The sequence below is a fragment of the Cyrtonyx montezumae genome, unplaced genomic scaffold (genome assembly GCF_038088225.1).
Source record: "Cyrtonyx montezumae isolate F1298 unplaced genomic scaffold, pur_monq_1.0 scaffold_15, whole genome shotgun sequence".
Lineage (NCBI taxonomy): Eukaryota > Metazoa > Chordata > Aves > Galliformes > Odontophoridae > Cyrtonyx > Cyrtonyx montezumae.
Genome location: NW_027071881.1, coordinates 592,913 through 620,215, shown reverse-complemented (window position 1 = coordinate 620,215; position 27,303 = coordinate 592,913). Strand labels below are relative to the sequence as shown.

At 56.5% G+C, this 27,303-nt stretch overlaps 3 protein-coding genes across 11 annotated transcripts; all 3 read left to right on the top strand.

Moving 5' to 3' along the window:
• The first annotated feature begins 668 nt into the window (after positions 1 to 668).
• Positions 669 to 15,776, top strand: MLXIPL (MLX interacting protein like). Of its 6 annotated transcripts, none has more exons than XM_065731659.1 (17): positions 669 to 1,107; positions 4,537 to 4,643; positions 4,819 to 4,901; positions 5,166 to 5,255; positions 5,927 to 5,971; positions 6,206 to 6,404; positions 6,725 to 6,805; positions 10,819 to 10,961; positions 11,040 to 11,625; positions 11,864 to 11,937; positions 12,300 to 12,392; positions 13,054 to 13,166; positions 13,276 to 13,444; positions 13,650 to 13,777; positions 14,107 to 14,230; positions 15,368 to 15,497; positions 15,616 to 15,776. In XM_065731659.1, exons 1-17 carry the CDS (start codon positions 812 to 814, stop codon positions 15,723 to 15,725), a joined length of 2,571 nt encoding a protein of 856 aa, XP_065587731.1. In that variant the 5' UTR covers positions 669 to 811; the 3' UTR covers positions 15,726 to 15,776. The 6 variants fall into 6 exon arrangements, 5 of the variants coding, with proteins under 5 accessions (XP_065587731.1, XP_065587730.1, XP_065587729.1 ...); XM_065731658.1 differs by having other exon boundaries at positions 12,300 to 12,480; positions 13,325 to 13,444; XM_065731657.1 differs by having other exon boundaries at positions 12,300 to 12,480; positions 13,051 to 13,166; positions 13,292 to 13,444.
• Positions 15,777 to 15,938: 162 nt separating this feature from the next.
• TBL2 (transducin beta like 2) lies at positions 15,939 to 20,179 on the top strand. 3 transcript variants are annotated; one of them, XM_065731651.1, is made up of 7 exons: positions 15,939 to 16,067; positions 16,140 to 16,270; positions 16,350 to 16,534; positions 16,924 to 17,075; positions 18,165 to 18,291; positions 19,130 to 19,282; positions 19,632 to 20,179. In XM_065731651.1, exons 1-7 carry the CDS (start codon positions 15,971 to 15,973, stop codon positions 20,086 to 20,088), a joined length of 1,302 nt encoding a protein of 433 aa, XP_065587723.1. In that variant the 5' UTR covers positions 15,939 to 15,970; the 3' UTR covers positions 20,089 to 20,179. The 3 variants fall into 3 exon arrangements, with proteins under 3 accessions (XP_065587723.1, XP_065587724.1, XP_065587725.1); XM_065731652.1 differs by lacking the exons at positions 15,939 to 16,067; positions 16,140 to 16,270; positions 16,350 to 16,534 and adding an exon at positions 16,630 to 16,740; XM_065731653.1 differs by lacking the exons at positions 15,939 to 16,067; positions 16,140 to 16,270; positions 16,350 to 16,534 and adding an exon at positions 16,674 to 16,740 and having other exon boundaries at positions 16,832 to 17,075.
• A 387-nt stretch (positions 20,180 to 20,566) lies between these two features.
• Positions 20,567 to 25,188, top strand: BCL7B (BAF chromatin remodeling complex subunit BCL7B). 2 transcript variants are annotated; one of them, XM_065731650.1, is made up of 6 exons: positions 20,567 to 20,705; positions 21,053 to 21,128; positions 21,236 to 21,329; positions 22,371 to 22,541; positions 22,765 to 22,844; positions 23,278 to 25,188. In XM_065731650.1, exons 1-6 carry the CDS (start codon positions 20,614 to 20,616, stop codon positions 23,368 to 23,370), a joined length of 606 nt encoding a protein of 201 aa, XP_065587722.1. In that variant the 5' UTR covers positions 20,567 to 20,613; the 3' UTR covers positions 23,371 to 25,188. The 2 variants fall into 2 exon arrangements, with proteins under 2 accessions (XP_065587722.1, XP_065587721.1); XM_065731649.1 differs by having other exon boundaries at positions 22,356 to 22,541.
• The last annotated feature ends 2,115 nt before the right edge of the window (positions 25,189 to 27,303 follow it).

The window sequence follows — 27,303 nt, the reverse complement described above, 5'->3', positions numbered from 1 at the left end:
TAACTGTTCATCCCAGGAACCAAAACAGAACACGCCTTCTGGTTAAACAGCAGCAAGTGATATCATCTGCTATAAGGCCTGGGGCATCCACCGCTCTGGCAGCAGTGCCAGGGCCTCACTGCCCTCAGAGCAAAGAATTTCTTCCTTACAGCTAATCTAAAGCTTAGAGCCATGATGAGCCCTGTCCTATCTTTACACTCCCCAGCACCTGCTGGTGTGCCAGCACCTGGCCCGGCACTGCCATCCACCTCTCCTGCATCCCAGTATGTGCTTTCTCCTCGGCTGTCCTGCAGTGCTGCAGCACAGCTCAGTGACTCCGTGAGCGTTGTGCCGAACTGGATGCTCGTTGCTATAATTTGAGTTGTTTGTGTCCCTTAATCTGTATTTGTTCCCTCGGAAGTGCAGGGAGACACATGAGGGCAGAGGCACTGGGTAAACACCGCGCTGCTCTCCCTGCCGGCACACGATTAGCTCCGGGTAAACAGAGCCGACTGCCAGCGAGTGGTGGGACGGGCACCGGGGCCGAGGGAAGGCAAGCAGAGACACAGAGCCCGGAGCCTACGAATGGCGACCTTGTTACGGTACTCGGGGCGCGTCATGGGCGGGATCACCACACCGCTATAAGTAGGGCTCACCCCCAGCCGCCCCAGCACAGCCGGGCTGAGCTGCACCGCGTGGCACACGGTGACAGTGGGCAAGGTGGGGTGAGCCACGCCGGAGCAGGTATGCTGTCCATGAAGGCCATGCTGTGAGCTGATCGCAGCATAGCACTGCCGGCACAAGGACTGAGGGCTCCCGGCAGCGCTGGGTGATGGCACAGGCTCAGCTGGGGCTGCCAGGCCCCTTCACACAGGCCCCGGTCGGACCATGCCCCGACTCTGACTTTGACTCTGATTCCGAGGATGCAACCGGCAGTGGCACAGGTCCTGGCACTGGTGTGCAGAACCCCTCACAAGTCATCCACAGCGGCCACTTCATGGTGTCGTCCCCGCACCATGACGCTCTGCCCCACCGGCGTCACCACCGCGCAGAGCCCTCAGCAGCTGATCCGCGAAGCATTGACCTGACCCTGACACGGCTCTTCGAGTGCATGAGCCTAGAGTACAGGTGAGTCCCAGAGTTCCTCTCTCATCCCTGGCTCTTTGGAGGCCATCTGTAAGGCCATGCTGCCCTGGCCCTGCTCTGCTGCTAATTGCTAAGTGAAAAGCGATGGATGGCATCCCCACCTTCTGGTCTGCTGGGCTGCAATGTGATGTTTGCTCATAAAATGTCATCCTGGGAGGTTTCAGGGGGAAGGAGCTGGTGCTGGGGCAGCTGTCACGGAGCTGGGAGAGAATTCCCTCCTGTAGGTCTTACCCACCCTCCTCCAGGAGAACCAACATCACCAACTCTTGCACCAGTGAGGGCCATCCAGCCCAGAGTGGTACCCACTTGGCATAACACTGTTCCAGCGCTCTGGACCAGATGGCTGCACAGTGCCCAGGGTCTCCTGAAAGCTTCTCCCCTTTTCTCCAGCAACATCATTTGGGTGACTGCATCATTCCTCCAGCCATACAAATCACCCAGGCCTATGGGGATAAAGACCTGTCATCCCACGCCTTGGTAACAGCAAGTGCCCGCTTCTTGTGTATTACTGCCTGTGTCCAAGACCTCAGACCTTTTTCACCAAGGCCCCAAGGCTCTGAGCACTCTCAAAGTGTCACTTACTCTCTGGATCTCAGGGCAAAACTGTTGGCACAGCTTTCCCAAAATGCCCCACAAAACCTGGGATGGCAGTCTTCTATTGATGTCTCATGAAAACAAAACTTGAGCAAAACAAGTGGGAAGTTCTGCCCATCTCCTGGTCCCACACCAGGTCTCACTCAGTTGCTGGCCTCCCTCTGGCATGCCTTGGCATGGTGCACGGTGTGGTCACTCTCAGGCACTGGTGAGGCCAGAGCTCTGCAGGAGTGGAGTGGGCTTCAGCACTGGGTGATGCAGCCCAGGGTCACACTTCTTGTCACCAGGGTGTAAGCCAAGGTGTAACCAGCTGATTCACCAGGGTGCCATGCATGGGGGGGCACTGATGCACAGGTACCCCCACTTCTCTTTACTGTCCCAGCCCCACACTTGCCCTACTAGCTGCACAGGGCTGGAGATGCCTGCATTGCCTCCATGTGCCCCTGAGCTGAAGCTGAATGGCAGCCCTAGGTGAGGAGGATCCACATCAGCTACAAAGTGTTAATGGCACCCCTGTTGTCCACCGCAGAGCCGGAACATCAGCGATGTCTCCTGGCTGCCTTGTTCAGCAACCATTGGTTGGCCCTGGATTCGGGGTAGCTGTGAGTAGTGGAATCCATCCAGGCAAATTTTGCCATTAGACTGTACCCAAATTCATCTTCTGTTCCTCTCTTTCATGGATAGCTTTCTGTCCTTCCATGCTACCCCTTCCATCTCACAGACATCATGCTCTGCAGCTTTCTAGCACCCTAAAAAGAGATTCACGCCAATTGGAGCTCAGATTCAGCCTCCTTTGGAGTAAGAATTTGTGAGAAATGGAGAATGACATTTCAAGACTCAGAAATGGTCACTTTTCAGCCTGCCAAGGTCCCTGCTGCCATGGAGCAAGGAGGGGCTCTGCTTCTGCTGCACACTGCTCCCATGCAGTGGGAAGGCTAGGGAGCCTCATGTTGGCAAGGAGGGCTGTCCCCTTGGCCTTCTCTCCCTATGACACCACATTTCACTTGTGCAGCCCTGCACCTCCAACTCATTCCTTCCACCTCCTCTTGGTGCTGATGGGGAGCAAAATACACATTTTACAGCGATAGTGGGGGCTGCAATGCTTAAACTTCTGGGTAAGCTAAATAGATTGCAGAGCAGACAGGCACTGCTGGCTGCAGTGCAAGGGCTGGGCACAGGTTGTGCTCTGAGTCTCACAGCCAGCAGTGGGGTTTGTGCCCCCATTCCTGCAGGGCAGCAGGACACCCATGCTGTGCCAAGGTGCAGCTGCATCCCAAACCTCTCACGGCTCAGTGCAGTGTTCACATCCATCTCCTCTGGACATAATTTCAGAAAAGGGTGGGGCATCTTTCAAGTCAAACCAGTGAGCAAAGATCAGCCTGATAAGATCCAAAACATGAAGGATCATTAATGGGAGAAATAAAGCGGGTTGTGGTGAGGCCCAGAGGCATCTCCCACCTGCCCCCAGATCCTGTGGCATGGTGTGACCTCACCAGCCCCACACAGAGCCACACACTCTGCTGCAGTGCAGGGCTGGAGCTGTGGGCTTGGGCTGCTCCTTTAAGCCAGTGGGAGGCATGGGCAGCACCAGCAAGGAGTGTGACTGGTAGCCTTGACCAGCAGGAGCTGGCCATGTGCCGGGGAAGGCCGTCCTTTCCATTGGCTCCTCCACTTGGCAACACCACACTGTTTGCTTTGTGCCATGGGGAAAGTTCAAAATCCCTGCTGATAGCAGAGTGGCCAGTGCAGAAACGGCTTTAACCCTCTGCTGGCCAGAGTGGTGGGGACAGGGTCCTTCCTGTCACCCCAGGGCTGGGCACAGAGCATCCCTCCCTGTCTTCCCTGTGGACAAGAGCTCTGGCCCCAGAAGCATTCCTATATCATCAACCGGGAGCACCGCAGGGGTCTCTGCTCCTCCCAGCCTGGCATTCTCTGCCTGCAGTTGCGAGGGTGGCACTCTGTCACCGGAAATGCCACCTAACTCTGTAGAGCTGAGGGATGTGGTGCCCCGGGATCTCAGCAGCAGCAGTGGAGGAGCTTTGACAGAAGTACTGTAAGGACAGGGTCAAGAAATAATGGTGCTGAACTCCCTGGGGACAACCTGCTGTCACCTGCTGGCTGCTCCAGAGATGTTGCATTGGATATGGCACACCTACCAAGCCCAGCCTCAACCTCTCCTTCTCCCTGCATGGACAAGGGTCAGTGAGACCCAGAGCAGCACAGAGATTATTGAGGTACAACCTTTTGACTGGAGAGGAGTGCATGCAAAGCACTCTGTGTACAGATGCTGTGTGTCAGGAGTAGCCTTTATACAGCCATGGGAGCAGCTAGAATCACCCAGGAAAGGTTGGGAATCCCTGCAGCTGGAGATTCCCACCTCAGAGCCACATCTGCAGCATTTCACAATCAGTTCCTCTACCTGCCATAAGTTCATAAGTTCATAAGTTCATAAGGTTGGAAAGGACCTATAAGATCATCTAGTCCAACCATCCTCCTATCACTATCTCTACCCAACTACTAAATTAAGTCCTTAAGCACCTCATCTAAACGCTTCTTGAACAGCGCTAGGGATGGTGCCTCAACCACCTCCCTAGGCAGGCCATTCCAGTGCCTGACCACTCTTTCAGAAAAGAAATGCTTCCTGAGGTCTAATCTAAATCTTCCCTGGCGCAACTTGTGGCCATTCCCTCCCTTCCCATGCTGTGATCCCAGGCATTCTGGAGGCCTTGCAGGGTCTGTGAAACTCCCAGATTGGGGTTGCACTGCCCAGGATGCCAGGATGGTCCTCTTCAGCTCTTCCTCTGCTCGGTGTTGCAGTGGGAAGCTGGTGTCACCAAAGTGGAAGAATTTCAAGGGGCAGCGGCTGCTTTGCCGGGATAAAATCCGTCTCAACAATGCCATCTGGAGAGCATGGTACATCCAGTGTGAGTATGGAGCCAGGGCCTGCTTCTCCTGCTGAGCACATGGCCACTCTATGATGGCAGAGCGGGTGCCCAGCCCTGCAGGCACCCCACCATACCAGCACCCAGCCACACAGGTACCCTCCCCTGTACAGGGAGGGATCTGCAGGCAAAGCTACCTGTGTTTTCCCCTGAGCAGATGTGGAGCAGAGGAAGAACCCTGTGTGTGGTTTCATCACCCCCCTGGAGGGGTCAGAGGCTGATGAGCACCGCAAACCAGAGGTGGGGTATGGGCTTCCGTGGCACCTGGGGCTGGGAGTGGGTATGGGGGCACAGTGAGGAGCCGGGGACACCTCCAGCAGCAGAGTCCCCATCCTCGCTTGCTGCATTTGTGCAATTTGGAGGAAAAGGTGTGTGTGATGCGTCTTGAGGACAGCAGTCCCAGCTGCAGGGTGTATGGGGCAGGCAGGGGATGGCTGCGGGTGTGGGGCTGGGGGTTGGCCACCAGATGCTGTATGACTGTGACCCCCAGCATTGCCTCCCCAGGCTGTGGTGCTGGAGGGCAACTACTGGAAACGGCGCATTGAGGTGGTGATGAGGGAGTACCACAAGTGGAGGACCTACTACAAGAAGCGGGTGAGTGGCTCTGCCCCTGTTGCTCCTGGCAATGGTGTGGGATGTCGGCATGTCCAAAGCAGAGCTGATGGTGTCCCCATGGTGATGGAGGAGGGTTCTTGGTGGACCCCATACCCACCCCCTTGCAGTGCTGCAGTATGCGCTGGCAGCCTGGATTGGGCTGGCTATGTCTGGTGTGCTGCTCGGCCAAGGCTGGGCTTGGTAGTGCACCTGCAGTGCACGTGCTGCAGTGGGACGAGCAGGGCTTGCTGCAGGGCCTGAGCTGGGCTGGGATTCGCTGGCAGCTGCTGCTCAGCCAAGCAGCACGTGTAACAAGGCCTGGTGGCCTGGTGTCACCCCAGTGTCACTCCTGGCTGTGATAATCTAGTGGTGGTTTAGGTGGCACCAGCCTTGGCTGCCCGCCATGCAGGGTGGAGCATGGTGCCAGCCTCCTCCCGCACTCAGCATGAAAAGGTCGGGGTGCAGCCCTGCACCACGGTGCCCTGAGCACTGAGTGCAGATGTGAAGCAGTGGCAGCCTGGGTCAGAGCCTGAGCAGGCAGCGTGGTCCTGCAGGCTGCCAGGAGGTGACCAGGGGGCAGGAGCTCATGGCCCCCTGCCCCCCCAACCTGCCCAGCTCTGCCCTGTGCCCAGCCCTGCTGGGGGCCAACCTGGGCTTTCTTCTCCTTCCAGCTCCGAAAGTCCAGCCGGGAGGGAGAGCTCTCCAGCCCGAAGCAGGTGAGTGTCTGCTGGGGAAGGGCAGGCAGGGGGAGCGGGGCACAGTGTGTCTCCTTGCACTGGGCAGCTCAGGAGAAGGGCACATGAATGCCATCGTTGGTGATGACCCTGATGGCTGTGGAGTGCTGACTGGCTCTCTGGGAGCACCAGTGAGCCAAGCTGCAGGCCTCAGGCTGGGACATGGGCACTGCTTGAAGGGAGTGCCCACCGCCTCTTTTGTACCATCTTGTGCAGGATGAGGATGCCTGGAGACCAACGGAGAAATGGTGCAACCAGCTCTTCTGCAACGTGGTGCCCATGCTGCTGGGGGACGAGGAGGAGGAGCCGGAGGGTAGGCAGCACTTTGACTTGGACACATTCCTCTCGGACATATCTGACACCCTCTTCACCATGACACAGATACCCAACACCCACCAGGAGCTCCCTGAGGACGGTAGGTGACCCCTGTGGGGCTATGCTTTTGCTGGAGGAGGAGCAGGCAAACAGCTCACCCATGGCACATTGCTGCCTCTTGGCTTCACACCAGAAGCTGTTGCCTTGCCCAGAGGTTTCTGGGCCCTGGATGAGGCCCCAGAGGTACTGCTGAGCAGGATGATTGGAAAGGGATATCCACAGAATGTGGATCCCTGCAGTGTGCTGTGGGGCAGGGTGTAGCCGGGTGGCCATTGGACATCTGTGAGGTAAGCAGTGTCAGCCCTGAGGTGGGGAGCTGGGGATGCAGTGCCCAAACATTGCAGCTCTGTCTTCTTCCAGTGTATATCGGGAATGCTGACATGATCCAGCCAGACCTGGCACCTCTGCAGCCCAGCTTGGATGATACCATGGAGATAACAGGTAAGAGCCTGTCTTGGTGCAGCACCACATCTGTGCAGCTCTGCACAACCTGCAGCTCAGTGTGAAGCGAAGCTGGCCTGGAAGAGAAAGTACATCTGCTGTCATGGGCAAAGCAGCATGCATGAATAATAGAGGATGGGAAGGGGCCAGGAGCCATGGAAAGGGGTTTCTGCAAGCAAGGGTCTCATCAGGAGTGTGAAGCTACCTGGGCTTGTCTGCAGACAGAGGACAGTTCTTCCCACAGAAAGAGGAAACCTCTAGGGAGCAGGTTCTGTGCTGCTGTCCCTCTCCTCACTGCTGTCCTCCTAGTGGCTCCATGCAGAACTGCTGATGGGCAGTTCTGGGACCCCATGGTGAGCTGTGCTACACCCCCTGAGGTCAGGTCACAGTCCCTGCCAGGTTGGCCTCAAAAAACAGAAGCGGCACTGGTGTCCAGGACAGGCACAGGGCTGCTGTGGGTCAAGCAGGGGAGAAGCAGGCCATCCCGATGGCACCTCCTGCTGCAGTGCTACCACAAGGACCTGCCTGTGGCACAGGACATTGCACAGTGCAGTGCAGTGCAGTGAATGTCACAGAGTCAGCTGGGATGTGTCCGTGTCACATGTGCACTGTGCAGTGTAGCTGTGGGCTGTGTCAGGGCCAGGCACTTTTGGTGCACATCACACTGGAGGCCTCAGATGTGGCATGGACACACTTTGCAGGGTGGGACCCCGCAAGCAGCCTCAGGCAGCACCAGGCCTTGGGAGCCCTTGGAGCATGTCTGTGCCCTGCACAGAGCCTGCCCCTGGCTCCTGCCACACCGCAGCCGCAGCCGCCTCCACCTCCCACTTCCCTCTGCTGGAGGAAGCACAGGCCCTTGCACCACACAGCCACTGGCTGATGCAAGACCAGATGCTGGTGGAGAGCAGGGCAGCCATGGGGCAGGCTGGTGGGATACCCAGGGGTGCAGCTCTTACAACTTATTGTCCCCATATGTCCCTGTGGGCTGAGCCATGGGCACCAGCTTCCAGGAGGTGGTAGCACTCCAAAGGAGTCAGAATAACACCTGAGAATAACACCCTTCCCCTCGGAGGTCCTGTGCAGCATTGGGAGGCTGCACTGACCCCTGAAGCAGCACCTTCTGATGGTGACACAGAGTATCCCCAGTTCCTCTGTCCATGGGCCATGTTCCCTCTGGTGCTGCTGGTGTGGGTACAGTGTGGCACAGCCTGATGCCCAGCAGGGAATGGCACATGGCACCACAGTGCCCATCCAAAGTAATGTATTTCTATGAGCATTTTCTTCAGGGTGCTACCTGGGATAAAGCCTTGGCGCCTTGATGCATGACATGCAGGTGGAGGTGTGGGGTGTGCTGGGCTGCAGCTGTGGCCACAGGGCTGCAGGAAGAGCAGGGAGAGTATGGAGAGCCCCTTCTCAGGAAGTGGGCTGCTGCCAAATGCTGGGTACTGGGTGTCAGAGCTGAGATGTCTCCTGCCCTGAGTGATTTCCCCATGGCCATTTTTGACAGCAGCTATCTGCAGAGCTTTTTAATCCTGGGACTGTACCTCACAAACAAGGCCAGCAGGGCAGAGCGGGAGCTCAGGGCTCCTGTGGAGCCATGGGGCTATCACTGTGTCTGGGGACTGTCACCGAGCTTGGTGCCTGTCAGTCAGCAAGCACAAGCCAATCCCCAAATGAGGAACCACGTTGTGTCCTCAGTGGGTGCCAGAGCACAGTGTGGGGCGGATGGAGAAGTCCTGATGGCAGAGGCAAGGGAGCAGCCCAGCCCAGTGCCTGAGTGCTGCTGGCACTGCACTCCAGGTAGGACCTGCACTGACCTCTGGGGCCGGGCTGAAGGGGTGGCATTGCCCCATGGAACTGCCATGCTCTCCCAGAGCCAAGGACAAACAATGGAGTGTCCCAGCCCTGAGAGCAGGCTCTATAACCAGGGTCTCTTTGGAGAGCAGCCCAGTATCGGAGCAGAATGCTGAAGGCACAGTGTGCTGACTGCATGGGCTCTCATCCCCCACGCAGCATTGTGCCCTGGCCACACTGCGCAGCATGACAGCGGGTTGGGGCAGTGTGAGGAGCATGGGCGATAGCTACAGGGTGGGGAAGGGAAGGAGAGGTAGAGGGCAGGGGGCTGACAGTTGCTGCGCTGGGCTGCATTCACCACCCATTATGGCAGCACAGCAAGCAACACAAGAGGAATCAAATCTGCAGAGCTGGACACCAGAAACCCCTATAAACGCATGCACAGCTTCACTGACAGCAGCAGGAGATGGCTGTGTGATCAGTGTGGACAGCAGATAGCATGGCATAGGCACAGACAAGGGCTGGGTGCAGCATGGGGCCAGGTGCTGTGCTCCATTGGAAGGCTGTAACCATGCCTGGCTGTGCCACAGTGTGCACCAGGGGCCAGCCCTGGAGGGCAGGTGTGGGTCTGCCATGCTCCTGGGTGTTTACTGTCTCCCAGACTCAGTCTGGGTGGGACTGGGAGCAGGCAGAGCTCAGCTCCGAGGAGCAAGATGAGCTGCTGCCCTGAAGGACAGAGGATGGAGAAGATGGGAGGCTCTGAGTGCCCTGGAGGCCATTATGAGCATGGTGCAGACAGCAGCTGACTGTCTGTAGCCGTGGGCTGGAAGAAGCAGGGTGGCAGTGCTGCTGCCCATCCCTGTGAGGGGCATGCAGCTGAACCCCGTCCCCAGCCAGAGCACATGCGCTGCAGCCACTGCGTTGGAGGGAAGGGGCTGTGTCAGGATCAAACAGGGCAGCTGCAGGATGCTGTGTGGCACTGCTAGGATCATCATGGCATCTCCCTCTGCAGGTGCATTTGTTCCTCATATATAAATTCAAAAAGCTGTCAGGCCCAGAGGCTTTGCTTGTCCCAGCTAAGGCGCCCCAGGCATGGGAGACTATGCCAGAGCCTGGAGGAGCCACTGCAGCACAGCTGGTACCTGGTGCATGCTGGATGGGGAGGAGCAGCCTGGAGGAGCTTGGGGCAGCTGAGGGGCCTGCACTGGAGCATGCACAGCAGAGGTGTGAGTGTTCATGAGCTGGAGCAGCTGCTTGGATGCAGAACTCGTGCCAGAGGCTGTCAGGGAGCTGCCTGCGCACCTATCCAGAGCTCCCACTCCCATCTTAAAGGGATATGCACAGCCAGCAGCCCCATCTTCCACAGTCATCTTCACCAGAGAAAGCCCTCCTGGTGGCAGTGAAACAGTGCTGGCACAGTGCTGGCAGGACCCGGCACCGAGCGGAGCTGTGTGGGGTGATGTACCCGCAGAGCGTGTTTCAGCAGGGAGGTGATGTCCCAGGCAGCAGGCAGCATTCCGTGTCACTGCGTCTGGGCCTGCGGAAGCATCGAGGCTGTGGGAAGTAGACAGGAAGGGAAATGGAGTCGTGGCTGGGTCACGGGGCTCGGCTTCGGGAAGGCCATGGGATGTGGTTAGCCACAGGCTGCACACACAGCAGCACCGGAGCTGGGAGGCAAACACCGCAGCTCCAGCAGGACTGTCCTCTGCAGCTCCAGGAGTGTGCAACCCACTCCTCAGGGCTGCCCCACACATGCCTGAGGCCAGCTCCACTGCTGCCCCACAGCACAGGGGCTCAGTTACTGCACCACTCAGGGCTGGCTGGTGTGGGGGAGCAGGGAGAGTCTAGACCTCTGAGAGCAGCCAGAGCATGTGGTCTCAGCTGGGTGTTGGGGACAGGATCTCCACCCCTGGGTGGTGCTCTTGGGCGGGTTTTCCTGTCCCAGTGTACATGGCAAGGCTGGGCAGAGCGCGTGAGCTGCCTCCTCCCTCCCTCCATGTGAAGCTCTAGTGTTTCACAACTGGGGCACCAAATCTGCCTGTGCAGCCAGGAGCTGTTCCCGCTCTACGAGGTGAATTTCAGGCCAGCAAATCCCTGCCAGCCCTGGGCAGGACGTGTGGCTCCCTCTAGCGTGACCCAACCTTGTGTCCCCCTCTCCAGGGCAGAAGTGTTCCCCAGTCCCCCGCCACCCATCATCATCTCTCTGCTTCACCCCACAGATATTTTCATAGGCCATCGCCCACTGCCTGTGCAGATGCCACTGGGTTACCAGGAGCCACCCTGCTTTGAGCCCCTCTATGGAAGTGGAGGGACCATGCCCACCAGCCCCGATGCCCCACTGCCACCCAGCCCTCTCCTCCAGGTGAGCGGGACCCTGGCCCATGACCCGTGGCTGCCGGTGCCTGATCCACCCCTCCTGACACAGCTGTGTCCCCCGCAGCCCAGTGACGCCGCCCAGCTCAGCCTCCATGGTGCTTTCTTTGGCCCTGAGCAGCCGCCGTTGGCACCTCAACCCCTCACCGCTTTGCCTGGCAGCCTCAGCCCCCAGCTCAAACCCAAGCCCTTGATGCAGTATGGTTTCCCCAGCAAGTGTGTTGGCACGGAGCCACTCAGCCTCCCTTATGCCACCCCCAGCCAGGGGCCCGGGGCACCATTGCTGGGCTCACAGCCACCGTTTACCCCTGCCTCTGCGCCCCACTCCAAGTTCCCCTTCACCACATCGCCCAGCTCCTCACTCCTTGCCCACCCCACATCCCCACTATCTATGCCATGCTTTGCCCAGCATGCCCCGGGCCTGGGCTACGCCATGGACCTGGTGCCTCTAGGGTACCCCCGCCCGGCTGCACCCCAGCACCTGCCCCCCACCACACCACCTGGGCCCAAGTTTGCTACCCCAAAAGGGCAATCCCTGGGCGAGCAGCCAAAGACGAAGGCCAGCAGCACCAAGGCAAAGAAGCCGCTGGGCTCCCCTGTGCCACCACACCTGACAGTGCCCAACGCCTGCCTGACCCAGCTGCTGGCCACAGGTGAGGGGCAGCAGGGGAATCAAGGGTGGCAGTATTGGGGTGATCTGGAGGTAAGCAGGGGTGCTCGGTGGTGCTGGGGGAGGTGGGCTGCTTTCTGCAGCTGTTGCAGCCTTCCCCAGGGCAGATGGGCAGTGAAGGGGCTGGTGTTCAGGTCTGGCACCACCAGGGGGCAGGAAAATGTCACCCAAGTGAGACAGCCTCATGCAGAAGTGTCCTTCTGCTCTCTGACTTCTTGAAGCCAAGCAGGAACCAGTCCTCGATGCCCCGCACATGCAAGGGCCTGCACTCATGCCTGCATCCCCGGCCTCTCCGGTAAGCACCTGGCTATCTCTAGGTTGGAGACTGTTCCCTTTGGCTGGGAATTGCCTTCCTGTTGCTGTGGAAAGGGGAGAGTGGAGAGAAAGCAGCTCTGTGGGATGCCCTTTGCAAAATGGAGTTGAATGTACACGGGTCACGTGGCCAGGGGGCTAGGGGACTCTGAGTGAGGTCGGGTGGGGGTCAGCCCCAGTTGGAGAAATAGCAGAGCTGGGAGAGACCTCACCTTAAGGGACCTACAGGGCTCCCTCCCTGGTCCTGCTGCATGTTCTGAGTAATCAAAGGGGCTCTGCAAACCTGGCACACATAGGGTGCTGGCCTCAACCTCCCTCCTGCTTCTCTCTGCCTTCTCTCCTCAGCAAAGCAGTGTCCCTGATGTTCCTGCTGTCTTCCTGCCAAGGGCAGCTCAGCTGAGCTTGGCGCTGTCTCCTGGCTCCAGCCCTTCACGGGAGGTACCCGTGCCGGTGATGCGGGCAGGTGCTGCACCAGGGCCGCTGCGGGTCCCCAAGGTGGAGCGGCTCTCCCCAACATCAGTCTGCAGTGAGTCTGGGTGCCTGCAGGATCCCTCATTTTCTGTGGGGAGTTTGAACCAAACACAATGTTTTTAATGGGAAAATTTAATTTATTTTTTACTCCAGCTGCTTATAATTACTCACCTGAATGAAAATGATTTCTTTCCACTGGGGAGGGTGCAGACCTTTTGCCTGGCTCCTTCTCTGTGAGGCAAAACCATAAACAGGAAAAGACAGAAGCAAAATGTCAGAATGTGGTTTTGAAAACCAGAGCTTGGTTTTAAGGCAGGAAGCACCCTGTTTTCACCCACAGAAACCAGGCTGAGGCAGGAAGCTCTCTGCTCATTTCCACTTCCAGTTGGGTGCTGCAAACCACAACCCTTCTACACTCAGGACTCTCTCTCCTGGTGGTTTCCACCCCAATGGGAATTTAAAACTTCATGTCACAAATGCTCCCATTTCTTGTAAAAATGAGTGTGATTTGAGATGAGACAGGGCAACAAGACATTGTCGGACATCAGCTGTGAGGGTGGCTGCCCCTGAGCCATGGCAGTGCTGTGGTGCTAGCACTCTCCCCAGCACACCCCCTCTTATCCAGCAGGCAGTGACTGGTCCAACCCTGGCCAGGTGTTCCCAGGAGCTGCTCTGCCGCCTGGCACCACCATCTCCCTGCACCACACCACATCCCATCGGGGCAGGCCTGACTCCAGCAAGGTATGGTGAGAACGAGTGCTGTCTTCTATGGGGGCAGCTTCTCCATGTGCAACCCCCTTCCTGCTACCCCCCACATTCACCCCCACCCTCAATTCACACTTGGGGCCAGCCTGTCTCCAATGCAGGGAAAGGCCCAAGGCCATCTCTGCCTCCTGCAGATGGAGAGCCGGCGCATCACACACATCTCTGCTGAGCAGAAGAGACGTTTCAACATCAAGCTGGGCTTTGACACACTGCATGGCCTGGTGAGCACGCTGAGTGCCCAGCCCAGCATTAAGGTGAGCACATAGTGCTGCACAGGCTGGCACTAGGCACATAGGGACATCACCTGGTGATGACACAGTCCTGGGCTGTGCCAACATGCGTGGTGTTGTGCGTAGGACCTGCAGCCCAGTGCCAAGGCTCAGCAGTGGGGCACATGGCTGCTTGTGTCCTGCCCACTCCAGGGGTTCCCTGTGCCTTCCCACCTTTGCTACCCTGCAGGTCAGCAAGGCCACCACCCTGCAGAAGACAGCCGAGTACATCTGCAAACTGCAGCAGGAGCGGGCTGCCCTCCAGGATGAGGCACAGCGGCTGCGGGAGCAGATTGAGGAGCTCAACAGCTCAATCAAGTAGGGGGGCATGGCTCAGGGAGGGGGGTGGCAGGGAGCTGCTGCCTGCATCAGTGCAGCCAGGCAGGGCAGGTGGCAGTGCCAGAGGGCTGCAGCATCTCTTCTGAGCATTGCCCAGAACGTGCATTAATCTGTGTTCTCCACTGTGGGGTGATGCTCAAAAGGTGGTGCTGTGTATGACATGCTACCCTAAGAACAGGACACTGCCTGCTTGAGACACACAGAGCTGCTGAGCCCTGCTGCACACTGGGCCCTCTTCCTATGCAGGGCAGCTGGCAAGTGCCCCAACCTCCTATCCTTGGCCTCACAGTACTATTTGTGCCCCACAGCCTGTGCCAGGAGCAGCTGCCAGCCACCGGGGTACCCATCACGCGCCAGCGCTTTGACCAGATGCGCAGCATGTTCAATGAGTACGTGCGCTCCTCCACACTGCACAACTGGAAGTTCTGGATCGTATCCTTTGGGCCAGCACCAGCTTCTTGCTGCCCCTTCCAGTGTACGCCAGGTCCACCCTCTCTTCCCAGCACTGTGCGAGATCCCTCCTGCTCAAGAGGCTCTGTGGGTGACACACGAAGGGAATATGCTCAGATGCTTAGAAGAAACTTCCGTTAAGAGGGAGCAAACAGAGTAGGAATAAGTGGTTGGTCCTTAGGGAGTAAAGAAGCCACCAGCAGAGAAGAACTCCCAGTAACTTGGGAACGCGGGCGTGCAAGAAGCTGCAGCAGGACAGCTTCACACACCACCTGCTGGTTGCCACCTTCTGGGTGCTGACATGCAGCAGACATCAGTTACAGATCCGGAAAGGATCAGACACAAACCCAGGAACATGATGGTTTCACCTGGGTGGCCAGCATGGCACACCCTGGAAAATCTGGGTTAAGCTGGGGATACAAGTTTGGGCTTTGCACATTGGAAGGAAGGAGGGGGAAAAAAGCGCTGCCAAGGTGGTCAGAGGGTTGGGCCACCTGTCCATGAATGGAGATGACACTCACTGCAGCAAAGTCTGAAGGGACCATGAGGTCTGCAAACTGCCTGGTGGTAGAGGCACAGGCAGCCCCCATTGGGGGGTTAGAGGGGCAGTGGCAACCTGCTCCTGACACAGGTTTTGGGAGAGCCATAGAGTTCCTTCCACAGTACAATGGGGATACTGAAGCAGATTCCAGGAAATGGGTATGGTGGAGGCAGCTGCTGGAGATTACTGCACATAGTCACCATCCCCCAGCGCTGGTCCCTGTGTGCGGCCAGGGGGTCACACGTGCTGGGGGCTGTGCCCTGCTCTTAGGCGCCTGCAGAGGACACTGCAGGAGCTGGTTCCATACCTGGTTTAGAAGAGCCGCCCTGGCCCCAACACGGGCTGCACTGTTCTGCCTCTGGCTCCCCACACGCCGTGATACCTGACCCAGCAGGTGGAGCTGCGCGGGTCCTTTCCTGGCTCTGCTGACACTCACACTTGCCACTCCACTGCCAGTCAGACTACGGAGGGCACCCAGCAAGGCGGCAGGAGCACTGCAGGCTAGAGAGGGATGTTTACACCAGAAAAAGCACCGCTGCCGTCAGGAGGCTTCTCCTTAACAGCTCCGATTCCAACAGTTCAGTGTCATCATCCGGCCACTCTTCGAGTCCTTCAACGGCATGGTGTCCACGACCAGCATGGAAAGCCTCACGCAGACGTCCCTAGCCTGGCTGGAGCAGCACTGCTCCCTCCCTGCGCTTCGGCCCTGTACGTGGCTCCGGGCGGCCCCACCGCTACCGATTGAAGTCGGAGGGCGACGGGGCCGGGGACGCGACACGGGCACGGCTCGGTCCTCCACCTTTGACTTGCCCGTGTCTCCCCGCAGCTATCCTGAGCTCCCTGCGGCAGCTGAGCATCTCCACCTCCATCCTCAGCGACCCCGCCCGCGTCCCTGAGCAGGCGGCGCGGGCCGCGGCCGGAGGCGGCCCCTCCTAGCGCCTGTGGCCGGGGAGCAGCAACGAGAGACGGCGGCACAGCTCGGGAGCGGGGAGGGAGCGGGGAGGGAGGCTGCGCGCGCGCGCGCGCGCGCCCGCACCATAAAGGCCTGACAACGCAGCACAGCGCCGCTCCTCTTTCCGGCCGCGTGGACGGGGCGGTGCCGAACCTTATGGGCGTGGCCAGCGGGGTGGGGTGGAGCGGAGCGGAGCCGCGGTTCGGCGCACGCCGGTGGCGGTGGGAAGATGGAGGCGGCGGTGCTGGGTGCGGGGCTTGGGCTGCTCCTCGCGCTGCTGCTGCTGGCGGCCGCCCTGCGCCGCGCCGCCCCGCCGCAGGGTGAGGGTGAGTACCGCTCCGTTTTCTCCTCTGCCCTCCCCCCCTCCATCCCCCCTCGCTGAGCCCCGCTCCCCCCAGGCCCCGGGGCGAACTGCCGCGTGGCCGTCAAGCACGAGGCTCCCCGGAAGGCGAAGCCGCAGACGCGGGCGCGCAAGGAGAAGCCGCGACAGCACAGCTTCGCGCACCGCCTGCTGGTCGCCGCCCTCAAGGTACCGCGCCGTCCCCGCCCCGCCGGAGCCCCCCCCCCCCCCCCGCCCCGTTCCGTCCCTGACCGCCGCTCCCCCGCAGGGCCACAGCGGCGCCGTGAGCTGCCTGCACTTCAGCGGCAGTGGCAAGTACTTGGCGTCTTGCGCCGATGACCGCACCGTGCGCCTCTGGAGCACCCGCGACTTCACGGCGCGCGAGCATCGTTGCCTGCGGGCCAACGTGGAGCTGGACCACGCCGAGTTCGTCCGCTTCAGCCCCGACTGCAGGTGGGGCCGGGGCACCCTCCCTGCGCGCCTCGCTGAAGTCCCGTGGGGTCTCGGCGGCACCGCCGATCGGGGCGGTATCGTGATGCCCTCCTCGCTGCCCTGGCAATGGGGAGCTGCAAGGGCTGCAGGTTGGGAAGGCCATGTGTAAAGCTTTCCTCGGTGCTGGTGAAACGGCTCCTTCCGACCCGAAGGGATCTCGTTTTCAGGTGTTCTGTTCCGTTCAGTGCTGCTGCTGGGCTAACACAGGGAGAATTCAGTGCCCTCATAAAACACAACTGATTGTCACCTTTTCTCCAGGTGCCCTTGAATGACTGTTAACTCACCTGCTGCAGTTAGGCTGACCGTGGCAACCTGCTGCTTAAAGGCTCAGTTACCGTCCTTCCACTTAGGGCGTTCATTGTCTGGCTGGCAAATGGAGAGACAATTCGTGTCTATAAAATGACAAAGAAGGATGATGGCAACTTCACCTTCAATGCAGCTTCTGAGGACTTCCCAAAGAAACACAAAGCTCCTGTCATTAACGTAGGAGTTGCAGAAACAGGTAAGGAGGTGGCAAGCTGCTCACCTGCCATAGCCCACCAGATCCACTTTCCTTTTTAAGCAACAGCTGCTGGGTTGAGAACGTTAGTTCTTAACTTATTCAAGCCTTGCATGATTCTCCATGTCTTTCTAGTTGTTATGTTTCAGTCTTTTTTTACTACTAAGTAAGCTGGAAGACTATAATTTGAGGAGAGAATCTTCATTTAAGCTCAGAATTACCTGATTTGCACAGTGTCTTATTTTAGGCTTTCGGGGACGCTGTTGAAGAGATCTGGTCTTGGTATTGAAAGCATAATTGTTCTCTGGCTCAACAGCCTTCCTTTCAGCCAGTCAGAAATATTTCCAGTGAGTTCGTAGATTCAGGGGCATAGGATCTACCATAGACTTCTGGTATCTTCTAGAACAGAGCCTGAGAATGGTTTATGTTGGTGGCAAGGGGCTTGGTGGATCCATGCTTCCGCTGTGTGATAGTGGACAGTTGGAAGTGGGTGGATGCGTGCTCCATTCTGTAACACCAAAGTACATAAAATTTTAACTGAGGTCTTTGGTTGGCTGCAGGAGCGAAAATTGAAACCCTGTAACAAGTAGCTTGAAAGTAAATTTGCAATTCAGTGTCCACGCTGAGATGAACAAGAGGGAAGCACAACAAATGCCCCAAATGGCAGACACCACCAATAATGAGGAACAAAAGCAGTGTGACTTCTAATCAGCTATGACTCTGTAATCTCTGACTTGAAAGCTAGAGGTACTTCTTCTGGTTAAAATGCAACTTGATCAAGTCTGTTACATTACCTGAGCATGGTACTGAGCTCCGCAAGTACTGTCTGAAAGATGCTGGGTGAGAAGCACAAAGGGTCCCTGGGTTGCCAGCTGTGAGCTGCTGAGTCCTGACCAAACACAGAGGCATACCCAGGAGGTGAGCTTGCTGGCTTGGCTTTTTACTCTGTGCCATGAGATAAGCACTTACATTTTGATGCTGCTTTTGGTTTTCTCGACAACTCTGATGCAGAAACAGGTTGCTTGTTGGTGAGTGTGGCAGCTTTAGGACATGGAGCTCTCCTGATCTCTGCCCTTTTTTTTTTTTTCCCAGGAAAGTTTATCATGACAGCTTCCAGTGACACTACGATCTTGATCTGGAACCTGAGGGGTGAAGTTCTTGCCAGCATTAACACTAACCAGATGAACAATGCCTATGCTGCCGTGTCACCCTGTGGGAGGTGAGGGACATGCAGGTGTTCCAGGCTGTTCCAGCTGAGTGGGAAGCCACAAAAATAACTGTGAACCACTCCTTCTCAGAGGAAATCATCAGTTCAGAACATCTGCAGTTTGCTGTTAACTGTAAAGCAATTTTCTGAGGGTTATGCCTTTTTGTAATGATTCGTGCTCCCTGGAGAGTCTCTCTGGGGGTGCTGACTCCCACCTGTGGCCTCAGGCACTTGGTGGTTTGTTGAACTTCTGCAGCACTGCTGTTGTTTCTGTTTACCACCTCCTGAAGCGCTGAGGAGAGCAGATGACGTTGGCTGTGATGGCAGAGCTGTGCCAGTGCAAACAGCTTGTGCAAAACAAGTAACATTCCTAGCACTTGTTTTTACCTCTTAAATAAAAATTCTTGGTTATATGAATTACAAAATTAGAGGTTACTTGTCAGAAAAATCTTGTTCTTGGCCCTGTCTCTAACCTGCTGCTGCAGCAAGACGCTTGCTACGTGCCAGTCACACTGACTCTGTGGGTCAGAGCATGTAGTTTCTTACTTTTGCTAAGGTGTTTCTGTCAGTGCTGTTGAGTTGTGGAGTTGCCTTGTTCTCCTGATGCCTTCCTTAGTGTTCCCTTTAGCAGCTTGGTTTCAGTGAAAAATGAAAACAATTTTCCAGCAGATCAAAGCAAAGATTTTGAGCATAGGATGTTAGGTTAGGACTGATTAATAGAGCCCTTTCTCTGCAGCCTTTGGGAGGTTGGGGGAGAGCTCTGCAGTGCTGTGGCTGCAGAGCTGGTCCTGTTACCCAGCCACAGTGGTGTTTTGTAACAGCCCATCTCTCTGTTTTTTCTTTTATTCAGGTTTGTGGCATCATGTGGCTTTACTCCTGATGTAAAGGTGTGGGAAGTATGTTTTGGCAAGAGCGGAGACTTCCAGGATGTGACCAGGGCTTTTGAGTTGAAAGGCCATGCTGCTGGCATATATTCCTTCTCCTTCTCTAACGACTCAAGGCGGTAAGTGTTTTATCACTGCCTGAAGGCATACCCTAAGGACATGTGCTCACCCCAGTGTTTCTGAATTGCCCACCCATACTCAAACCTGTGGGCTCATCCCTGCCCTGGGTGCCTCCCTGGATGCTCAGGGACTGCCTTGGTCCATCCTCATCCTCCCCATGGGTTTCCTCCTGGTGAGTGACCATCCTCCTTGCTCTGGGAGAAGGATGAAGACTCTATGTGTACGTGCATATACAGGCTAACTTTTTCCAAAATAGCTCTCTGTCCACAAAGCAAAGGATGTAGATGTGGAAAGGGAATAAGTGTGACCCACCTTTGCAGTCACATTTGGCTTATGTCCTGCCTGTAGGATGGCAACTGTTTCCAAGGATGGAACATGGAAGTTCTGGGACACAGATGTGGAATATAAGAAGCAACAAGACCCGTACCTGCTGCTGACAGGGAAGTGCGAGGTGGCAGAGCTGTGCCACATTGCCCTGTCCCCTGATGCTCACGTTGTGGCCATCTCCTGTGGCACGAGCATCACTGTGTACAACACGCGAAGAGGGGAGGAAGAGGAGTGCTTTGTTGGTGTCCATGGACAGTGCATAGCAGACTTGGCTTTTGACACCACCAGCCGGTACCTGGTGTCCTGTGGTGACCGGGTCATCCGTGTCTTCCATAACACCCCTGGCTACCGTGCTGTGGTGGAAGAGATGGAGACCATGCTGAGAAAAGCCACCACCAAACCCACCCGGGAGCGGCTGGAGCAGCAGATTGCCAGTGCCAAGAAAGCGTTGGCTGCCATCTATGGGAAGAAGCAGTAGTTCTGTGCCGCAGTGCGCAGCCCCGGTCCCTGCAGGAGCAGCACGCTGGGCTTGACTTTTGATAAAACAATGAACAGTAATAAAAAAGCGCCCCAGGGCTTTCCCTGCCTGCTTTCTGCCCGCAGGGGTGTGGAGGGCATGCGCTCCTCCGGGGTGGGGGGGGCCGAGCCGGTACAGGGCCTCGGGCCAGGCCAAGGCTTCGAGGACCGCTTCGAGCACTTGGCTGCCATGAAGGCGGCGGCGCGGGGGTCCACCGGGCTTCCCGGGAAGTGGGAGGAGGGGGAGGGCTCTGCCGGCCCCGCCCTGCACAAGATGGCGGCCGCCGGTCCCACCTTCGCGCCTCCTCCTCGCGCGCCGCGGGCGGGGCCTGCCGCGCAGGCGCACTGAGCTCTTCACGTAGCGGTCGCCCCTCCCCCCGGGCGTGGCGTGCTGTGCGCCGTGACGCAGCGCGTGGGCGGGGCGCGCGCATGCGCAGGGAGCGCCGGCGGGTGCTGCGGAGCCGGGGCTGCCGGGGCTGCAGGCGCCATGTCGGGCCGCTCGGTGCGCGCCGAGACCCGCAGCCGCGCCAAGGATGACATCAAAAAAGTGATGGCGGCCATCGAGCGCGTCCGCAGATGGTGAGAGGTGGGGCACGGGGGGGTGGGGCCTGTAGGCCCGCAGCCAATCACCTCACCACCCGTGTGCCGGTGGAAGCGCTCCGGGAGCGTGCGCCCAATCAGAGCGCTGCGTGCGGCGGTGGGCGGTGCTAGGATGGCGGCGGCCAATCGGCTTGCAAGTGTGGGAGGGAAGCGGAATAACGCGTGACGGACGGGCTGTTGGGCCAATCACAAGGAAGGGCGGTGGGCCTAGCGGTGGGGCGGGGCCGCTGCGGGGATGGGCGTTTCCCTGGACCTACCTGAGGTCGGGCGCTGTGGGCGGGACCTGTCTCCGTGGGCCGGGCGAGTTCTGACGCCGTGTCCTGCAGGGAGAAGAAGTGGGTAACGGTGGGCGACACTTCGTTGCGGATCTTCAAGTGGGTGCCGGTGGCTGACAGCAAGGAGGTGGGTGCCGTGCAGACCTCACCCAGCTGCTCTTTGCAGCTGCTGCTGTAGAGCTGGGTCCCATCTGCCCCTAATGTCGCCTTTCGGTTTTCCTTTTTTTTCTCTAGAAAGAGAAATCTAAATCGAGCGGCGTTGCACGAGAGCCCAATGGTTTCCCCGCTGACACGGCTGCCAACTCCTCGCTACTCCTCGAGTTCCAAGGTGAGCATGGCCTGGCTTGCAGTGCCTGGCACCGGCCCTTCTAGCCCTGTGTGCTTCATGCCTTCAGCACAGTGCTGTGCCTATCCCCTGCTTTGCTCCGTGCTCTGCCCCCAGGATGCTAACTGGCATGGCACCAGGGCTGCAGGAGGGCTCTATGCTGCTGCAGCACTGCAGGCAGACTTGAGAGCAGAGAGGGCAGCTGTGAGCCTGCCTTGCTGCTTGTGTGCTGCAGGGTTGGGGTGGGCCTGTTCCCACCTCCCTTTGCCACCCATGTACCTTACACAGCTTGGTGGAGTTTGCAGGGATGCAAGGTACACTCCTCTCACTTGCTCAGGCTCTGCTTCTGTGAGCCCAGCTCACTGCAGCCAGCCATGAGCAATGTCTGGCAGAGCTGAACAGTGCACAGGCCGGTTCATGGAGTAGAACATAGATACAGTTCCCAGCCTTCCCACTCAGCCTTCATCTGGCAGAGGAACATCAGGCTATGTGTTAGCACTTTTAGTAGATGCAGTGAGTATGATAATGTTGCAGATCTGCAATTTGGCTCCCACTTTACCAGGAAAACAAGGGCTGCCTTCCCTTCTGGGGCAGAAGTTGAGTGTTTCTTTGGTGTTAGGTTGCTATCTTGCAAACACAAGAGGCACAGAACTCTGGTACTGAAACAAGAGGCCTCATCCTGTTGAATGTCCATCCACTGGGAAGAGTCCGCAGTGGCCTTACAGCTGCAGACATGAGGTCTGGCAGTGCAGTGCTTTTTGCTGCCTCTGCACACTGTGCTCATTTTTTTTAATAGCTCTGGGTCCCTTCTCCTCTCCTTGGCCTTTCCAGATCTGTAGACATTATCACACACTGTCCTGTAAGCCATCTGTATGCTAATGGGAAGTGCTGCATTAGGAAGCTCTTGGAAGTGACTTTCTGAGTCCTCTGTACTCTAAATACTGCACTCTTCCTTTTCCATGAGATTCTGGCTCTCAGTGCTGCCCTTGGTTGCTTGTGCCACTGAGTCAAGGTACTCTTCTTCACTAGGTGCTGTTTCTGCAGATGAAAACAGCAACCAGAGCTCCCTGTCAGATGTCTACCAACTCAAGGCGGACAGCAGCCCCAACTCCAGCCCCAGTCCCCAGCAGAGTGAGTCTATGAGTCCTGCCCACACATCTGACTTCCGCACAGATGACTCACAGCCACCCACACTGGGGCAGGAGACTCTGGAAGGTGAGCTCCAGGACACCTGGGCACAACTGCTTGTCTGGGAAGAGGGGAGGTGTTCAGCTGGGCCAGGGAGCCCAAGGGAAGGTGTGACTGGGGCCAGGACAGAGCTGCCTCCTGTGTGTTGCTTGTGGGGCAGGTGAATGAGGCACGTTTACCAGATGGCTCAGCAGCCTCGGTGCTGCTGTGCACGTGGATCTGCCATGTGTTAACTTTCTGTTCCATCCAGAGCCTTCTCTGCCTTCCTCAGAAGTTGCTGATGAACCTCCCACTCTTACAAAAGAAGAGCCGGTCCCTCTTGAGACTCAGGTAAGGGAGAGGATAGAAAACATGTCTAAATGCTTATTCACCCATCAGTGCACAGTGCACTTTTCTTTGATTTCTCATTATGGCAGAACCATCAACAAGTCCCAAACTGCTCCCAGGAGCTCCTCAGACCTCTTGAGGATACTGAGGGGATACTGTGATATAACCCTTAGTTCAGGTTTTAGGTCATACACTGTGTGCAGAACATATGTGGAGATGGAGTGAAAAATCGGTTATAGGTGACTCCAGGGCTGGGGTGGATTCTCTCTCTTGATGTCCAGAGGCTCAGGGTTCTGTGAGTCAGGCCCTGACTCAGAGAGGAGAGCCCAGGCTATCCCCCCAGTGTGAGACACAGGCTCATCTAGCAGCTCTGCATAGCCTTGTGGGCACACTGAGCTCCTATCATTGCTGGTGACCTCTGGCCCTACCCTTGCAGGTAACTGAAGAGGAAGAGGACTCTGGTGCACCGCCTCTGAAGAGATTTTGCGCCGATCAGAACTCTGTGTGCCACACAGCCTCGGAGAGCTAGCCTGCCCTTCCCCAGGGAGAGCCTTCGCCAGACCCTCGCAGAGCTGCCTGCCCTTCCCTGGGGAATGGGGTGCTTCCCCTGGCCTGCCCTTCCTGAGGGACAGGGCGCTCCTGCTGCCTCACCATCTAGCCTGCCCTGCCCTTGGGGGCAGGAGCCTCCCACCAGCCCCTGCAGAGGCAGCCTGCAAGCAATTTCCCCAGCTGGATGGGGCTGCCAGCAGTACCTGCAAATCTGCCTCTATTTATTGGCTCCCTCTCTCCCTGCTGATCTGTGCTATATTGACGTGGGGTTTCTGGTGTGTGGTGTGCATGGACAGGGGGAGGGATCCTTGGGGCTCTCTGCTCTCCATAACCCCTAATGCACTGGCAGATGCTGTTTGCCTGCTTCTGGATCCACTGTCTGCCCTGTCCCACGTGCTGGGAACAGAAGAGCCATGTTCCACCTGCAGAAGGTGATTTGTCTGCTCCCTTGTGACCATAGTCTGGGGCATTCCTACTGTAGGTGTGAAGGGCAGAGGAGGGAGGGAGTGCCCTGACAATGGAGACAACAGCCCTCAATGCCGCTGGGACACCGTGCAATAAGCTGCTACTAAGCCATTAGAGAGGAGCGCTGCCACTTTCGAGGGCAGGTACTGAACATATCAGCCCTGTCTGCTGCTTCTCTGCCTCCAGGCCCTCACAGAGGCCACTGCCCTCACAGGATGTGCAGGGGCTGCCATGCAGTGGGGTTGGGAGAGAGCGGGGCTGCTGGCAGTGCTGTGTCCCAGCTGTCCCTGCACCCTACTCCTCTCCTGCCCGCCTCATGCCCCAGGTACGCCCCGTCCCCTCTGGGCAGGACACCCTCATGCAGGAACCCCAGAGAGCCTTCCCATGCCCCCATCCCCAAGCTTCCCACACCGGCACCCCCTGGGCCCCCTTCCCCCCCCGCTGCCACTGCATGTCCCGCCATCTCTGATCGAGCCTGGCGAAGCTGAAGGTGCGGCCGCGCGTGGAAGTGGAAAGATATTTTAGCACTGAATAGAATATTTTTAAAATTAAACTATTTGAAATACAGTGCTCAGTGACTGTGGGGCACACGGGCAACAGGTGCTGGGTCAGGAGCTCAGGAACAGGCAGTGGGCAGCACGAGTCTGAGCTAAGGTGAATCCCCCCCCACTCCCAGCCTGAGCTCAGTGCCAGTGCCGCGGGGGTGTCCGCTGCCGGGCCTCGTGCTCCCCAGCATGGTGTGGGCAGGGGCACTGGGGCTTTGCCTTGCGCAGGTGCAGTGCTGTTCCCCGATGGCCTGGTTGGGCTCAGCGTGGATGCTGCAGGGCCTCACCAAGGCCACGTCCCTGTGAGCTGCACCCAGATCCAGCAGTGTCACACACTGCCATTGTCCTGTAGCAAAACTTGCAGAGTTTGTGTTAGACGCAATGAGACAGAAGTCTGATGTTATCCCAGAGCTACAACTGTGCCTGACTGTTCTGAAAAGCCAGGGGAAGCTGCTGCTCTGTCGGGGCACCCAGAGCAGCCCTGTGTGCATCTGAGATATTGGGGCTGTTTTGCTCCCAGCTTTGAGATGCTGGACACGTACTTCTGGGGAGCTGTCTGTCCCCAAAGAGCTGCACAGGGGGAGCTGACACGTGCACCCCTGCCTGTCTGCGCACCCCAGGCCCTGGGTTTCCCACCCCAGCCTTACCTTATGCGAGAGTGCCCAATCAATCAATTAATTAACACAACATGTCTGTGGGTATCTTTGCAGTAGTCTTTGATTTGTCTTTGTGCATTGCAAAGAATGATTCTTATTTTCCAATTTATTAAATTGAGTGTATAAGTCTAAGCCGAAGGTGTGCGGCTCCCTCTGTGTAACCGTCACATGGGTTTAATCACTTCTTTTAGGCTGGGTATGTACAGATGGGGCAGCAGCCGTGGGTTAATCTGAGAACAGTCATCTTGTACTTATGGATATTGGGAAAATAGTTTCGGGAGTGGAATGCGGGAGAGGAGTGCTGCTTCAGATGACATCCAGAGCTCCTGTGGCAAAGCTGAGCAGCTGCTGGGCTGCATAACACTGTGAGAGTTGCACCATTTTGCTGTGTTATTTTCCATGATATCTCTGAATCTTGGGTTGTGACAGCTGACTTAGCAGCCCATGATGAGTGCAGACCCAGATAACATCTAGGGGAAGCTTGCAATAATTTCAGTGCTGACTTAATTTCTGCCTTGGCTTGTAAATCTTCAGGGGTGACCAACTTCTGTTCTGTGTTCTCAGTAGCTCTAGAAAAGAGGTTGTTCAACCAGCACAGCCACAGACACCAGTGGTCACTGTGTAGTAAAGGGCCTTCAACTTCCAATCGTGGCTTGGAGCTCTTGGAGTGGGCTCAGGAGGATGTTTTGAAGACCAACAAACTGAAAGAAGACTTCCTGGGAGCCTGTATTTCTCTAACTGAAGTCAAGAGATTCAAAATTGCCCAGGAGCTCCCATCCCTCTTAGTGAGAATTGTGAAATACTTTGGAAGTTGACTTTGCTGAGATGTAAAATCTGTTCTCCTTTTCTGATAACATCTGTAATTATGTTAGCAGCACTGCAGTACATGCTGAAACCTCTTCAAAGAGCAGCAAGAGATCATCTTTTCAGAGATCAGCCTGAGGCTGGAAAAGCCTTTTGAGCAAGCACAGTGCTCATTGAGCAGCAAGCTGCAAGCTGCTTCCCCTTTCTGAGGCTTTTACATACTTCAGGTGTCAACTAAAACTCACTCTGCATACCTAGTGTGGCTCAGTGCTTGTTAAAAGAGATGGAAGGAGTGGGGGTGCAAGGCTTTATTTTCTGAAAACCATGTTGTCCTGCTAAATTTCAGAACCCTTTCCTTTCAAAAGCTGTCCCCCCATTTTCTTCACTCTATAGCAACACCCTACAGCAAGAACTAACCCTAACCCTGAGCTCTAAACCTAACACCTTGCCCTAATCCTCACCCCTAACCATAACCTCTAAACCAAACTCCCCTAATAACCCTAGCCTAACCTCTAATCCTAAACCTAACCCTAAATCAAATGCCTAAATCTACCTCTAAGTCTAAACCTAACCTCAGAACCACTATCCCTAACACATAACCCTAACCCAAACCCTAAATCTAACCCCTAACCCAGAAGTAAACCCTAACTCTTAGCCCTAAACCTAACATAACACTAAACATCGCCCAAACCCTAATCCTAACCTCTAAACCTAGCACTAAACTCCAAACTTAATCCCCTAACCCTAAAAACTAAACCTAATGCAAAATCCTAACTGTAACCCAAATCATAAAATCTAATCATAAATCCTAGCCCTATAGGTAATGCCAACCCTAACTCTTATCCCAAACCATAACTTAAATCCCAAACCTCCAAACCTAACCACTAACCCTAACCGTAACTCAAACTTCCAAGCCTAATCATAAACCTAATCATAACCCTAAACCTAACCCTTAACCCTGATCCTAATCATAACCCTAAACCTAAACCTGATCCCTAAACCTAACCTCTAAGTCCTAACCTTAACCCTAATAACCCTAACCTTAATTCTAAGCCTAACCCATAACCGTAACCCGTAACCCCAAACCTAACACTCATAGTCCTAATGCCAACCTCTATACACTAACTGGAACCCCTAATGCTGACCCTAACCCTAACTCCTAAATCTAATCCTAACCCTAATCATTAACCCCTGACCCTCATCCTAACCCTAATGATAACACTAACCCTAATAATCCTAACCCCTACCCTAATCACTAACCTCTAGCCTTAACCCTAATACCAACCCTAGCCCTACCCTAACCCTAACTGTAACCCTTGCCCCTAACCCTAACTCTATCCCTAACCCTAATCACTAACACCTAACTTTAACCCTTACCCTAACTCTGTTAACACTAACCCTAATAATCCTAACCCTAACCCTAATCAGGGCACCCTAATGCTA

Excerpts from the sequence above, each read along its gene's own strand:
- MLXIPL (XM_065731654.1), top strand. The coding sequence starts at position 812 with ATGGCACAGGCTCAGCTGGGGCTGCCAGGCCCCTTCACACAGGCCCCG. Across the intron at positions 14,231-15,367 it reads ACAACTGGAAGTTCTGGATC|TTCAGTGTCATCATCCGGCC; the intron begins GTATCCTTTGGG and ends CGATTCCAACAG. Across the intron at positions 15,498-15,615 it reads CCTCCCTGCGCTTCGGCCCT|CTATCCTGAGCTCCCTGCGG; the intron begins GTACGTGGCTCC and ends GTCTCCCCGCAG.
- BCL7B (XM_065731649.1), top strand. The coding sequence starts at position 20,614 with ATGTCGGGCCGCTCGGTGCGCGCCGAGACCCGCAGCCGCGCCAAGGAT. Across the intron at positions 21,330-22,355 it reads GCTACTCCTCGAGTTCCAAG|GTGCTGTTTCTGCAGATGAA; the intron begins GTGAGCATGGCC and ends CTTCTTCACTAG. Across the intron at positions 22,542-22,764 it reads GGGGCAGGAGACTCTGGAAG|AGCCTTCTCTGCCTTCCTCA; the intron begins GTGAGCTCCAGG and ends TGTTCCATCCAG.
- TBL2 (XM_065731651.1), top strand. The coding sequence starts at position 15,971 with ATGGAGGCGGCGGTGCTGGGTGCGGGGCTTGGGCTGCTCCTCGCGCTG. Across the intron at positions 16,271-16,349 it reads TGCTGGTCGCCGCCCTCAAG|GGCCACAGCGGCGCCGTGAG; the intron begins GTACCGCGCCGT and ends GCTCCCCCGCAG. Across the intron at positions 18,292-19,129 it reads GCCGTGTCACCCTGTGGGAG|GTTTGTGGCATCATGTGGCT; the intron begins GTGAGGGACATG and ends TCTTTTATTCAG.